Here is a 16,189-nt window from a genome sequence, read left to right on the forward strand (position 1 = left end):
TCGACAGTTTAGTGATCGGATTTAGAGACAATATTAATCGCGAGGTAAGAAACTACAGTTTGCCCGCGTGCGACTCTGAAATTGCGGCCGTTTTTGTCAACGAACCACCCTTCGAGGTTGATTTGTGCATCTACCCACGCGACGGTCGGGGTAGACACGAACTTAAAAACCTCAATAAATGGGCCGACCCCATGGTGTACCCGATCCTGTTTCCGAATGGGGAATTTGGCTTTGATAAAGAGATCCATCACGTTCGGAACGTGACGAAGACAATCACTTTTCGCGAATTCTATCGCTATCGTGTACAGATACGCGATACGAATCGCTTACAAAGACCGCCTACCACCATCCAAAACCCAACTCAACAACAAAGTGAGTCTTTGAACCGTCACCGCTCGATCTCGCCTATCCGTGAATTAACCGGTAACATAAAACCCACCAGCTATTTAGATGGCGAGCCAGTTATGGTAGTTTGTTAAGGTACTTGGAGACAAGGGCAAACGCAGCTGGTACGGATTATCGAGTTGGGTCAATTTTCATTTTGCCTGCGTCGTCGACACGTGGAATGCGTTTCACGAATCGCCAGTACCTCGATGCGATTAATGTAATAGCAAGACATGGCAAGCCGGATCTCTTTATCACGTTTACGACGAACCCGAATTGGCCAGAGATCCAAAACAACCTCGCTTACAAACAGAAATGGCCAAACCGTCCTGATTTGGTTTGTCGCGCATTCCACATTAGATTAACCGAGTTTATGGACGATATCGTCAAGAAACAATTGTACGGTACCGTCCATAACTATTTCTATACGATAGAATTTCAGAAACGAGGCTTGCCTCATGCTCACATTCTGGTGACGTTTTTACCGCGCGACAAACTAAACAGCCGTGAGCGCGTCGACGATGTCGTTTCAGCCGAGATACCGGACTATCAAGTCGAACCGATTTTGTATAGAACGGTAGCCGACTTTTATCTGCATACAAAGTGTAGAGGACCGACCCGCGACCCAAACGTTACCTGTTTGAGAGCGGACGGTACCTGCAAAAAGTATTTTCCAAAGGCCCTACGGGAGGTCACTAATTTAAACTATAACGCTTCAACTGTCAAAAATGGACACCCTGAATATCGTCGACGTCGCAACAATCACATGATCATTTCGAACAACATTACGTACACCAATGCCGATATCGTGCCTTACAATCGTTACGCGGCACTCAAATATCAGTCACATCAATTTTGAGTGCGTCGGATCCTTGGCATCCGTCAAATATCTGTAGAAATACGTAACGAAGGGTGAGGACATGTGTCGCATGGAAGCGAAAAATAAAGTCCATCGCACTATAAATTGGGACGAGATTAGTAATGACCTAGACTGTAGGTATGTGAGTTCAATGTTCAATGGAGGCGTGTTGGCGCCTGTTCCAATTTAAGATGAGCGATCGAAGTCATTTGGTTGTATGTCTGCCTGTTCACCTTGAGGGCCAACAGACCATCGAGTACGAGGAGGACGAGGACGCGGCAGATTTTGCTACGCGCCACCATCGACACCAAACTCACGGCCACGGACGGGAATTGCAGCATCCCTAATTATGGATGGCATGACGTACCACAAGGCCTTCCGGATCTGGCAACCAATGCCGAAGTTAGCGAAATTAACGACAAAGTGTTGGAATTGCTTCCCGGTGAGGTCTGCTCCTTCTTCTCCGTTGACGAGCAACTGAGCGATAATCGGCCGGCGCCCCGTTAACGAGCAAGACACCAACAGGAGCAACAGCAGCAACAACCAGCAGCAGCACCACAAGCCAATAACGGAATGCCACCACCCCCCGATCGTGACAATAACAATATTGGCGACGATGCAATCGAACAACTGATGCTAAACATCTGTATGGACGACGACGGGATTGTGCGAACACCACCACCACCATCACCTGTGGTACAAGCCATTCCACCAGCCACAGAAGATGTCGTCGCCAATATTGTACCCGGAGGAGCAGCTGCAACAACAGCAACAACAACAGCGAACTCAAATCCCGGTACGCCTTGCATTCGCTATGACTGTCAACAAGTCGCAAGGACAAACTTTTAAGCGGGTAGGGATTGCGCTCACTAGTCCCTGCTTTGCTCACGGCCAGTTGTATGTCGCCATGTCGCGAGTCGGCGATCCTGCACAGGTTCGAATTTTCGTGGGGCCACATCCGATGCAAGGTCGTTTCACATTTCCTACTACGCGGAATGTGGTACACCGCGAAGTGTTTACGGTAAGACCGGACCCGCCTGTAGTCGTACATAATATACGCAAACGGGCCCATCAAAACGTCAATACTGTAGTCGTTGGTCCCGATGGTGGCAATGTGGTTGATGGTGATGGCGGTAATGATGGTGGACCACCACGATTATTGTCGCTGCCACAATTATTGTTGCCCCCATTGGACACGGCGGTATTACGTGTTGATGGAACCAGGCGGATTGGAGATCGACTATCGACCATTTACGACCGAGACGCTCTGTTGATGCCACCACCAATCGCCTTACCACCTAGAGCGCGCCCACGAAATAAACGACACAACGAACCAAAAACCTACTTGGCACCACCATCACAATCATCACAGGCCGGCACGCATAAATCATCGTCGAAGATTCGAATTTTGTCAGACGTGCAGATTCGGCCGCCAAGAGGTCCGCCACAACCTGGACTACTGCTACGATCATTGCCCTCTGCTATACCACGACATCCACCATCATCAGCAGAGGAGCAATGGGTCGAAAAAGAGCCGAAACCGACTGTGACGCCAGAACAAATCGAGGACAGTGACGGAGAAGTGAGCGAGGCGCACCTGGTGCAAATTGCAAAAGAGCAATTTTTCAACCCCATTTGTCCAGATCTCACCGATGTGGAGTTGAAAATGCGCAAATCCGTCGCTGATATGCCTGGCACCTCGGATACGATTAGCGACCAACTGACAGAGGATCAGAGGGATGAAACGAGACAAATAGCGGAAATCGAGGCGAGAATTCGTCAGCGCAAAGCGATGAAAGCTATTACCCGATTTGGACAGCCCCCTTCAAAGAAGGGAAAAAAAAATAAAAAATTAATATAAATATTTTAAATTGATACAAAAGTGTAGACGAATTTGGTCTTGCTAGGCAATTTTAAATGTTTTATATTTTCCAAAAAAATTTAAAAAAATGTAAAATCAAATTAAAATGTTTACAGATTGGTGTGGTCAATCTGAAATTTGGTACGTTTTTTAGATGATCTCGCACGTACAGTCTGTAGGTGTTTAAAATTGACCCAAAAAATATATTGTTAGTTTTAGGTGCGATAGTTTTTAAGTTCCCCTCTGGTCTGTTGTAGATATAGAAGATAATAGAATAGGAATAAAAAAACCCCAAAAAAAATTTATATACAGAATGTAAAGTTTACTTAGAAATTTGTTCGATAATATGACATTTCGATACAACTTTACATATTGTATATTTGCTCAAAAAAATGTTTAAAATTAAAATCCAAAAAAATTAAAAACAAAAAACCAAAAAATACACAAACGACACAAGTGTTTAAAGTGGTACTAAAACACTTGAATCTGGACATTTAAGTGTAATCACTTTAAATACTAACACACACACATAAAACACACATTTTAACGTACCCAACTTTTTTTTAGTATTTCATTCATTAAATTTTTACAACTTTAAATGCTTTATGTTGTGACAAATACTTTAGTGTAATTCAAGTACTGTACGAGTATGACAATTACACTGGGGTAACAACAAATAGATAAGTTTTAGGTGAAATATTTATTCACCTGTTTCTAATCTAAAAGGTACCCTTCCATGGCTGTGTGACCTTGACGTGGGTGGAAGGGCTTAGTAGATTAATGTGTTGTTTGCATATTTTTTGCATGCAACAACATTGATCGAAGCCAAGGACAGCTCAAAGTGTTTTTCTTACATTTTTTCATTTTTTTTTTTTGGAAAGTAAAGTTATCTAATAATCTATATCTAATATGTTCCTTGCAGATAAATAAAGGATATAATAATCAACATGAGTTCAAGAAGTAAAAGAATTGTGAAATTAGCAAAAACTTCCAGTGAAAATGTTAAACCGCATTCAACTTTTTCTTCTTCGTCAAAACAAGAAACACATGATCCGTCGTTAGTTGAACCATCATCTACTCTACCTTCTTCGCAAATGTCGCCAACAACCGATAACCCACCATTAAACGCAGACCAACCACTTCAAACTTTACAAAATGAAAATTCAAATGACAAATATTTTTCTTCTTCGGAATCTTAGCTATTTGAGGATTCCGAAGATTCCTATCATCCTTCCGATGATCAGCCCGATGAAAGTGAAGACGTTGAGAATTCGTCGGAAAGTTCGAATAGTGAGGAAGATATTAGAAACGGTTCTTTTTCTGTAGAGTATGTGAGAGGAGCAGAAACTGTTTCACCTGATATTTGGCAACATTGCACTGACCTCCCAAGGCAATTTCCATTCATTGGGCAGAGTGGATTGAAAGTGGACCATTTAAATTGCGCAGAACCGGTTGATATTTACAAGCATTTCATAAGTGATGAAATTTAGACACAATAGTCCAAGAAACCAATAAATACGCATTGCACCTTATCCAGAAAAAAACGCTTCCCCGACGATCATTATTGCACAAATGGACAGAAACTAACAGATCAGAAGTTAAAAAAATTCTTGGCATTCTAATGATAATGGGTGTCAACAATCTGCCAAAAATACGCCTATATTGGTCCAGTAATGACATGTACTCTAATACTAGAGTAAAAAAGACGATGTCCCGAAATCGATTCGACTGGTTGCTGAGGTGTTTGAATTTTGCCGACAATAGCGACCCCACAGCTAAAAACGACAGACTGTTCAAATTGAAAAATGTGCTAGAATTGTGTTGTCGACAATTTCAAGGTACGATGGAGCCTGGAGAAGAAATTGTCATTGACGAGAGTATGGTCCCATGGAGAGGCAGACTGATTTTTAGGCAGTATCTTCCTGCAAAATCGCACAAGTATGGTGTAAAATTGTACAAAGTATGCACGCCTGAAGGATACACGTACGATCTAAAAGTCTATGCCGGAAAAAAACGATTCTACTGGTTCCATTGCAACTAATATTGGCGGCCATACTTATCGCATATGTATGGAGTTACTAAAAAACCTTACCAACTGTGGAAGAATTCTATACATAGACAACTTTTATACAAGTGTAAAATTGTGCGAGGATCTGTTGGATTGTCAAACATATGTCTGTGGAACATTGCGAAGCAACAGAAAGGGAAATCCTAGAAATGTGTGTTTGAAGAAACTAAAAAAGGGGGAGATTTATGGAGAACAGAACGGCAATGGTATTCGAGTTATAAAATGGGTAGATAAACGGCCAGTTCTAATGATAACCACACTGATATGCTAGTGGAAACTGGGAATCAAAAAAGAGGAAACGAAGTACTGAAACCACCGGCTATTATTGCATACAATAAGGCTAAGAAAGGGGTGGACTTATCGGATCAAATGTCTTCGTACTACACATGCCTCAGAAAAAGCATTAAATGGTACAAAAAAGTGATTTTTTAAATTATCCTTGGGACATGTGTAGTAAATGCTTTAGTTATTTATAACTCCCACGGCCTTGGCCGAACTAAACCACTTGGCATGCTTGCTTTTCGAGAGAAACTCATAGAAGGACTCATGAAGATGCAAATGCTAATGAAGTAGAATCGCAAGCAAGTGCAAATGTCCCAGCTGGCAAAACAATAAAAGACTCAAATCGAAAACGAGGCAAGAGTAGTCATAGGATCGCGAAGTACGAGGGATCAACCAGAAGTAGAAGAAAAAGATGCGCTGAATGTTATAAAACCATTAAACAGGAAAAAGGAAGCAAAGAAGCAAGAGTGAAAGCAAAAAAAGTGTCAACGTTTTGCGAAGACTGTGAAGGGCAACCCACCATATGTATTCTTTGCTTCAAAAAAATTCACCATTCATTTTTTCCCGATTTTTTGATTTTGTTTCCTTTTCCTCATTTGTTAAGTTGTTAAAATAAAAGAGTTCTTTGATGTAGTAATAAAAAATGTAGTTACTTATATTCATAAATAAAGAATAACAGCATTCTTTTAGCATTATATGTTGTTTTAGGGTCAACTGACCAGTCAGTGAACTTCACCTAGTAAATGAACAAAATCCCACATTTTAGCCAAAAACAAGAACTCCTTACAAAATATTATATTCCTCTCTTTCTCTAATGCTAACTGCGCATATCAACTACGCCGTTCATTTATTGGAATTTCAAACAAGTGCAACAGTGACATGTAAAATCTCGAGCGACGAGGTGGTGGCACTGCGTGATTCCTGTGGACGCCATATTTGTTAGCGGTGAGTAAGAAACATGTGCTAACCAAAACTTATTTTAAAACTTTAAAATTCAATAAAACCATCTGCTGTAGCTTTGTTAACACTCTATATACATTTAGCAAGTATCTTTTCATCCAGGGAAATCAATATTGCATACATTTATTTTAATAATTTCTATGTTCAATTAATAGACCGACGAAATCATCAAAAGCTAAAGAATGAACATGGTGTTCATTTACTGGGTTTTGGCGCAATTTTCAGAAACATATGCCTTATAGTAAGCTAATATTCGTAGGCAAGTTCCTTATTTAGATACTTTTAGTCTAGTCATGTAAAATCCAGTTATTGAACGCCATAATAACCTGTTCATTAAGTGGTGTTCATTCATTAGGTGTGTTGGTTTTTCGCTTCAATAATGAAAAGTGGGAACCTATTTAATATTTGATTACTAATTTCACTCACATCTTTTCAGATGGCAGCCAAATATTTACGTTTTAAGTACTCTGAGGAAGACTTAGCCAATGCACTTGCTGAAATTAACTCTGGAAGCATCAACTTAAACAAAGCGTCTTCAAAGTATTTAATCCCGAAATCAACACTTCATAACAAAATAACTGGTAAAGTTCCTAACGCACGAAAAATGGGCCCTTCGCCAATTTTAACTTATTCGGAGGAAGAACGAATCAAGAAATGGATTTTGGATAAAGCCAAGTTAGGATTTCCTATGCACCCGAATGAAGTAAAAGACTCAGTTCAAAAGGTTTTAAAGATTGCGTCTAGACCAAACCCATTTCTTGATGACAGACCAGGAGATAAATGGTTGAAACTATTTTTACAACGGCATACTGAGATATCAAAGCGAAACACGGAAATAATTTCTAAGAGCCGGGCTTCAGTAACAGAAACTGCAATTCGCCAATGGTTTTCCGAGCTAAAAAAGTTTATTGACGATAAAAATATAATGGACATGATGACCGATCCAAACAGAAAAAATAATGCAGATGAGACTGGCATGCGAACATGTATAAAATTAGTTTTGGGCCCGAGGAGCAGTTTTAAAAACCTTTACGAAATAGCATCTGGGAACGAAAAGGAATCTATAACCGTGCTATGTAATTATAGTGCAGCTGGCGTTGGCGTTCCGCCAATGATCGTCTTTCCATAAAAAAGAATACCAAAAGAGCTGTCGTTGTCCGTTCCAGCAGAATGGGCTATTGGCAGATCCGATTCGGGATGGATGACCTCAGCAACATTTTTCGAGTATATTGCAAATGTATTTTTTCCTTGGCTGTTAAGAATGAGAATTGGTTTTCCGGTTATTTTATTCATAGACGGACATCACGTCTCACTACAACATGGAGCTGCACGGGTTCTGTATAGAGAAGGGAATAATTCTCTATTGTTTATACCCTAACTCAACTCATATCTTGCAACCCTGCGACGTCAGTATTTTTCGACCCCTTAAGGCAGAATGGAAAAAAGTGTGTCGAGAACACAAACAGAGTTCAAATACGCATATTACACGTCATAATTTTAGTTTGCGTTTTAAAGAAGCATTTGATAATGCTTGTAAGGTCACCACAATTACAAATGGATTTAAGATTTGTGGTTTGTTTCCACTCAACCCGGATGCGGTAGATTACACCAAGTGTATATCTACAAGGCGCAACGAAATCTTTGGGCTTGAAAATAAAGCTACAAATCAAGATTATGTCTCTTGCCTTAAAGTGTTGGAAGAGTTTTTAGAGAAAGATACAATTAACGAGAATGAAAATTGACTTAATGATTGTGAACAAGAAGACATGTACTTATTTTGGAGACTTTGTAAACAAAAGGCAGGACAAGAACAAGCCCCCATCACTGATGAATCGAATCGAGATACATATTTACCCAACTTATACAAAGATCCTTTAAATGAGTCATTTATAAATGACCTACCTTTAGAAATAAATGGAATTGTATATACACCAGTTCCAATAAGCCCTCTAAATAATACTTATGGTACTATAGAAGAAGACGTTCTACTTCAAAACATCTGCACGGATGTCATAGGACTTAACCCCAACAGAGCCTCAATCGAGCCTGATCTAGATGCTGTTAATAAAAAACTAAAAGTCAACAATGATGTAAATACTCAAAACTGTGATAGTACTAATGTCTGCAGGGAATTTCTAGATGATGTTCTGAATAAGGTATTTGATACAATCGATAATGTTCGCACTGTACCTGAAAAGGCATTTGATAAGACTGACACAAAATGTGATACTAAATGTAAGGTTAATATAATTTCAAATATTGTTATAGGAAATGCTCAAGAAACTGTACTTAATAACCTCTGGAATGAACATCTATATTGGCCGCAACAAGAAAACAAACCAAAGAACAAAGTTAACAGTCGTGTGATAATGCCATTTGCCATAACTTCCGATAAATGGGCCCAGTATCATAAGGAACAAGAAATGAAGAAAAATTTAAAATGTGAAGAAGTAAAAAAGAGGAAATTTGAAAGAGAGGAAAAGAAAAACCAAAAAGAAAAAAGTGGTAATATTAAAAACGCTAAAAATAGTCGAAAACGTAAAATGGAAAATATTTCAAAAAATGAGTCTACAACGCTGCAAACAAAAAAAAGAAGAGAAACAAGACAACTTTCTGAAATAAATAAGTGTGAAACAACAACTTTGGGCGAACAAGGAATAATAGTAGAAGAAGCTAAGAAAGTATCGGGACAATTGAATCAAGGACTTCAAAATAGCGACAATGGCGATATTAATCGGAAATCTAAGAAGCAGAAGTCGGCTGCAACCAAAATATTTATTATCAATGACTATGTGGCGGTTAGATATGGAAACAAAGTATACCCTGGAAAAGTGATGAGTATAACTGAAGATGAGTATGAAATAAGCGTAATGGAAAAAAAAAATTACAAACAATGGCCAAAAGTACCTGATAAAATCTGGTACCAGAGTAAACAAGTGTTAAAAAAAATTCCTGAACCAAAACATATTTCAAATGGTTTATTTTCTGTGGAAATGTGAAGTTTTTTATAAAGCTAGTAATTATATTATTACTAGCTTCTAAGTAAATATGTTTTTAAAAAATTTGTATTTTTGTGTAATAAAATAAAATGTTCATTTATTGGAGTTTTGTTGTTCAATGATTAGGTTGATCTGTTCATTTACTAGGAATTGTGACATTGTTACACAAATACTAAATAATATTAAAACCAGTTATCCTCCATATAGTACTGTTTCCATAATACTTAGGAGAATAAACAAACAAATTAATATGTAAAAAAATGTAAGTACATTTCAACTTTATTCATAATTTTCAACAAATGTAAAAGAAGAAGTAGCCTTAATCGTTCATTTACTGGTCAGTTGACCCTAGTTCGTTCTAATCTCAAAATTCCGAATTCTACGAAACCACTAGATAAATCCGTGGTACAGCCGTAGCTCCAAATTCAAAGATGTTCTATATAAACGTAGCTTTCTATAAGCAATATAACACCCAATAGTCCGTGCCCCACCGGTGGGCACATATGTCCAGTAAGAAAACGCCGCGTGCCCACAAGTGGGTCATGACGTCGCCAACCTAAATAGTTCAGCATAGCTTGTAAAATAGTATTTTGTGCGGCGGTTTCTTTTCTAGATACATTTTTAACTATGCTTGACTTGCTCTAATGATCGTCCGAATTTTCGTGTTTGACAAGTACTGTCAAATAATGACATTTCATAAAACGTCCCATTAACTCAAAGCCAACTAAAGTATGATTCGTTTTTATTGAATTAGTTTGCCATTTATGAAGCAAATCATAACTTATTATACATCACTAAAATCAGAATAAAACGTACTATTTGGTGGGCTAAAAATCGAATATGGCGCCCATAAGAAAAAAGAAAGTTGGTTATGACTGCCAAAAAACGAAACGTCGTGTGGCAAATTGGAATCCATCATCGAATAGCTGGAGAAAAGTGGCAATGAAAAGATGCTTTTAGTTTTGGGACATCTCCTCAAATAAGGTTAGAAATAAATAAAAACAAAAAATCAAATTTTCAGTTTTTTTCGGATATCTTCGGAAGTACTCGGAAAATCGAAATTTTTAAAACGGCATTTGGTTCAGCTTTGCGCAACCCAACAGACCAGAATCTGTAAGAATATATAACGTAAATATGGGAGGTGTGGATAAGGCCGACTTGTCGTTGCGATTGTATCGATCCCATGTAAGATCTAGAAAATGGACACTTGGAATGATCTCCCATGCATTTGACGTTGTACTTGTTAACTCTTGGCTAGAGTATAGAAAAAAAAACGAATCTTTGGGTATAAGAAGAAGCAAAACTTACGATCTTTTTCAATTTCGTCATAAAGTTGCCGAAAAACTTGTATATAGCGCAGTCATCCAAACGAGGTAGGCCAAGCTTACAAAACGGCACTGAAAAACCTTCTCCAAAACTGCAAAAAGTTGAAAGTAAACCAGTAAAAGAAAAGACTAGATGGAGTTGATCATTATCCACAGATGACAAGCCCAATAATACCAGGTGCAAGTTGCCAGGCTGTTCTTCAAAAACACATGTTTATTATGTAAAATGTGAATTACATTTGTGCTGCTTTAAGGGTAATAACTGTTTTTATAAGTTTCATAACAAATAAGAGTTTTAATAAATAAAATGTCCTCAACGTATATGTATATGAATTTTCCACTTACGACATATTGTCTTTCGTCGACGGCATCACGTCACGGCCAAATAGGCTAATTCACGAAAAATCATAAAAAAATTAATATTTTTCTCTCAAAACGCCAAATTTTTTCAAAATGTTTTTAGAAGCGTCATGACTGAAAGGGTTAATATACCGTATTAGTCGTGACCCGACGTCCAATCGACTCAAATTTGTATTCCCCAAAATAGTGCAAATACGAGTAGAAATGCCGTCGCCCCAACGTCGGTTAATCGAACGTTGGATCAACGTCCAAATGCCGTTTGGGCATTATGCATAGTTCTTAGAAAACACATGTGATTAGCATTAATTCTTCGATATAAATAGGAGCTGAGCAGACACAAAAAGTTAAATTTGCTGTAGGATGTTAATCAGTTGGAAAATAAATTGTACGTTAGATAGATATTACTGATTGCTGGTCCTTGATCACTCCCAATGTCAACTTCTGCACAGTTACTCAGTTCGCCATGCGTAGATTGACATTTAAAGTAATGACAATATTTCTAATACTTCAGCATTTCGTTGGAAATTAAATGAAAAGTATTCGGCCAGATATTGTGGATAGAACAATGCTGCATATGGCATAACAGCAAATCGAAATCGCAAATAAAACTACACACCACCCGAGCCCCAATCATTAGTTTATTATTAAAATTTAAAAAAATCCAAGATTGACCTGGATGACCTTTTTTTGCTTCTCGCTTCACCGGAAGAATATCTGTAACAAAAACAAATATTATCACGAGAATATAAGAAATGTCAATGTGTTTTAAGTTTTAACTCGGTTTTAACCAATGTTAGCTGAAGCTTGAATTTATATTGTAGCATAAAATCAGTATAAAAATTCATTATACATTGAATTACCATTCAATCTAGCACACAGGTGGTCTATTACTGGTCCATAAACGAGTTTAGAAACGTATAAAAATTATACGCACAGTTGCGAAGAAGGTATTTACCATACACATCTGTTCGCATGTTTTCGTATACGTAACTTAACGTATAATACCGCTTATACAGTGCAGGTAAAAAGTTAAAATTTTTGCATTTTTGTTCGTGTTTTACGACGAAAAGGCTCAAGTTAGAGATCCGAAAAATCCGAAAAATACACAAAACTAGTCCGTGATAGGTACTACAACTTTCATTATTACGTTTTTTCAATCAAATCAACCGTACAGGCGCAAAAAATTCAAAACCGTTTTCCCATGTTAATCTCCTATGTCCAGGGTGCTCTTGGACACCTGGTATGTGTAGCGCGAGAGTACCCACTTGCACCAACCTGAGATACTCAAGCAAATTAAAAAATTTAAAAAGTCATTAAACAGATAACAAACGAAAGAAAGTCCATAATATTCAGACAGGCTTTAGTTTAAAATTCTCTAATTACTCCCTAGGTAGTGAAAGTGATATTTTCATCTCTCAAATGAGGGAGAAAACTTTTATTTTCAATAGAGGTCGTAGGAAATAGTTATTTGCGCATAGTTAAAAGCAGCAGTTAAATATTATGTTAATACCTGGTTGAAGAAGGTGTTGTTACTAAAGATATGTTTGTCAATTTGTCAAGAAACTGACAAAGTGTCTTTAGACAGTGTGACTTTTACTGGTGGTACTTTTCCTCCCTAGGGAAGAAAAGTTTTAAATTGAACACCTTGTTTCTATTCTTTTTTTTTTAATTATTAGCAAGAAGGCTAGGAATTATTCTTAATACTTATATTACCGTATACCTATTTTGCACCGTTTCCTAGATGTTTCATAAAAATGGTGGAACTGTCAGCAAAACGGTAGTCTAAACATTAATTAAATTCTCAAGTCCTGAAAGGCTTGCCGATGTGACCTTTTGTCCTCAGTTCCTTTACCTAACTTCAACCGTTTCTGACTTTTAATGACTAGATGTCGTTTCTATAACGACAACATGTTCTGACAGATATTTGTCAAATACAAAACTGGATAAAACTTAGCACAAACAGGGGTCCGTATTCAGATTAGTATGGATTACGATTTTATACTCACTTTAAAGAAAAACTGTTATTGTCAGAAACGGTTGAAGTTAGGTAGAGGAAGAGTACACATAGATTTGTTCTAAATTTAATGTTCTTTTTTTCACTTTTTTTTAAAGGTTTTTATGAATTTTGTAAATGTACTTTACCCTTTAACCATTAACCGTATTAGCAAAGCAATATTCAAACATTAAATATCTCGAAAACGGTCAAATGCAGAAAAAGTATCAAAGTCATGTTTTTTCAATTGGAACACCTAGTATATTACTTTATTTTCAGAATCTACGTTGAAAATAAAAATTAATTGAAGTTCATTGATGTTTGCTAGGTCTAAACTTAACAGTTCCTCAGATATTCCTTAATTTGTAAAAATGTAGAAGAAATATTAACATTTAAACATTCAACCTTCCTTTGAGATTTATTGACCAACATTGGTTTGGGCGCTGATAACAGATTAAGTTTTATGACCCAAAAGTCATAAATTGTCTAGCTCATATCAGGGGGGGTCTCAAAAAATTTAATCAACTAAAATTTTGAAGTAGTATAAACTTGTCAAATTCAAATGGAACCCCACCAATTTTATGGTTACATGCAAAATTTAATTACCTAGCGAAAATTATTAAGGTTTCATACCGCTAATTGTTACCGTTTTCTTGGAAAATCGACATTTCTTAAAATAGAGCTGACTTTGACTGATTTTTGATACCGTTCAAAGATCACTTGGTATCTTTTCCAATTACATATCAATCGTTCTAATCTGAGTAAAGCTTAGAATTAACTAGTGGCTTAATACTTTGTAAATTTGCTATCCAAGTTACAAAAATAATTCATAAAAAAGGTTTAAAACGGCGACAATTCGACTACAAACACAAACATACCCGCTCCGTTTTTGAGTCCTTCAGCAACATTATTAAGTATCTTAATGGATATACTCCTAAAAATTTCGCTAATTCGATAATCTGTGGTTATTTCTCAAGGGTATCAAAAATCACTCAAAATCGGTGCGAGTTCGAGAAATGTTAACTTTCCAAGAAAACGCAAACAGTTAGTCAGTCATAAGAGACCTCAATAATTTTCGGTAGATAATTAAATTTTGCATCTACTTTAATCATAAAATAGGTGGTGTTCAATTTGATTTTGACAAGTTGTTAAAGTTTAAAGGTTGGAATTATTGGGAGAAAAATTTTGAGACATCCTGTATGAGCTAGACAATTTCTCACCCATGGATCCTAAAACTTGATCATTTAGCAGTTCCCAAGCCAATTTTGATTGATATCAAACTTCAAACATAGGTTGAGTGATTAAACAGTAAACCTTGTAAATTTTTACAAAATAACGAATATCTGAGAAACTGTACAGTTTAGACGTACCAAACCTCAATGTCATTTCCTTTTATTTGCAACGTACATTCTGAAAATCAAATAAAATACTAAGTATTCCATTTGAAAAAATATAACTTTGATACTTTTTCTGCATTTGGGACAACCGGTAAATCTTGCAAATATTTTCAAAAGATACCTCCAATAGGTCTACATCCATCCCAAAATTAAAAGTTTGTTGAAAGTGAATACTTTAGTCACAATTTTCCGTGTAGAATATCGTGAATAACCCTGTATAATTTATAAAAAAACAAATGTTTTAATTTTGTATGTCATTAACCACAACAATTTAAAATGTTTATTGTTCAATTGAATTGTTAAAGACAATTTTCAGATTATAGTTTAGTTAAGATAACAAAAAATGCAGGTAAAAGTTAAAAAATATAAATAAATCGCAGACATTTAAATTAGGTAGGTATATGACATATTTCACAAAAGTTGAATTGTAAAAGCTATCAGAAAAATAAGAAATACAGGCTGTTCCATTTAAAAAAGTCGAAATTACTTAAGATGAATCAGTCAACACGGTGTTCCATAATAAATGCGTTATATAGGATGTTTCACGATAAATGCGTCATATTTTAGGGTTTGATTAAACGTCAAAAAATAACTTTAATTTGCTATATAAACCATAGTTCAAAGATGTTTCGTTATGTAGATACAGGGTGTTAAAGTTTGGGTAAAAAAATCTAAATTTATTTATTTCATCAAAACAATAAGAGATATTTTCATAAAACTTTTTAGGTGTCAACGATAAACTTCGTTTTGCCATTAAAAAATATATTTTTTATATTTGCCAGTGGCGTCTAATTGAACAAGTTATTGACCATTTTTGCAAAAAAAATGTACGCCACTGTTTTTCCATAAAATGCAAATATAAGTTAATTAAGTTATATTTTTTTAAATGGAACACCCTATATATTTTTATGTCATTTAATTCTGTTGATTTTTACTTTTTCAACGGTGTATTAAAACATATAAGTTTGTAAATGTTAATCTTGGTAATTAGAAAAAAGGCGTTTCTTTAACAAAAACGGGCTAAATAATATGTATAAAAATACCCACAGTCGAAACAAAATCATCATGTTCATATTAACATGTTACATGTCGTTTATAAACAGTTTTTTTAACTTCTACCTTAAAAATAGTAGAAAATAGAAATGGCCACTTTTCTTATTAAAGCGACGGTAGAACTGTTTGTAATTTAGATTTTTTTTAATATTGAATTTTCTGATGTGTTAGTTTATATGATTTCCGATTGTTTTTGTTTCGTATTTTAGATATTGGCATTTTTTTAACTTAGCAAACGACTTTTTTTTTAAATAAGAGGATTAACCTTTACAAACTTATATGTTGTAATACACTGTTGAAAAGGTAAAAATGAACAGAATTAAATGACGTACAAATATATAGGGTGTTCCATTTAAAAAAATGTAACTTACTGCCATATGTCAAAAACTAAACGTAATAGAAAAAAACCGGCTACGTCATTGGATTCTACGTGAAAAGTTGTACCAGATACCGTTTTTATTTTTTTAATAACTTTTATAGCAAATGAAATAAAGAGGAGGTTGAGAAATGACCATTTTTCAAAAACCCCATACCAACAGCACATGGACTTTCTCATACCATATATGAAAAATCGATCTACCTGCACAAACATAGAGCAAGAACCTTTGGCGAAAAGCAATCCACTTGATGACGGGGAGACAGTAACTG

At 36.1% G+C, this 16,189-nt stretch overlaps 2 protein-coding genes and 2 long non-coding RNA genes across 4 annotated transcripts in view; all 4 read left to right on the forward strand.

The window, feature by feature from the left end:
• Positions 1-16,189, forward strand: part of LOC145736574 (uncharacterized) — a 276,677-nt gene that overhangs the window by 132,470 nt on the left and 128,018 nt on the right. The gene's annotated exons all lie outside the window — the stretch shown is intronic.
• The window catches only part of LOC145736273 (uncharacterized), a 54,132-nt gene that overhangs the window by 26,273 nt on the left and 11,670 nt on the right, over positions 1-16,189 (forward strand). The window lies entirely within an intron of this gene.
• Positions 7,346-8,156, forward strand: LOC145736695 (uncharacterized). Its single transcript, XM_081991114.1, is given in 2 exon segments — positions 7,346-7,717; positions 7,719-8,156. Coding segments are annotated over 2 exon segments (810 nt in total).
• Positions 8,720-9,413, forward strand: LOC145736696 (uncharacterized). Its single transcript, XM_081991115.1, has 2 exons — positions 8,720-8,952; positions 9,070-9,413. The coding sequence occupies exons 1-2, from the start codon at positions 8,784-8,786 to the stop codon at positions 9,411-9,413; spliced, it is 513 nt and encodes a 170-aa protein (XP_081847241.1). The 5' UTR covers positions 8,720-8,783.

Source organism: Ips typographus, linkage group LG12 (genome assembly GCF_016097725.1).
Source record: "Ips typographus isolate SLU linkage group LG12, UJ_Ityp_2.0, whole genome shotgun sequence".
NCBI classification, from domain to species: Eukaryota; Metazoa; Arthropoda; class Insecta; order Coleoptera; family Curculionidae; genus Ips; species Ips typographus.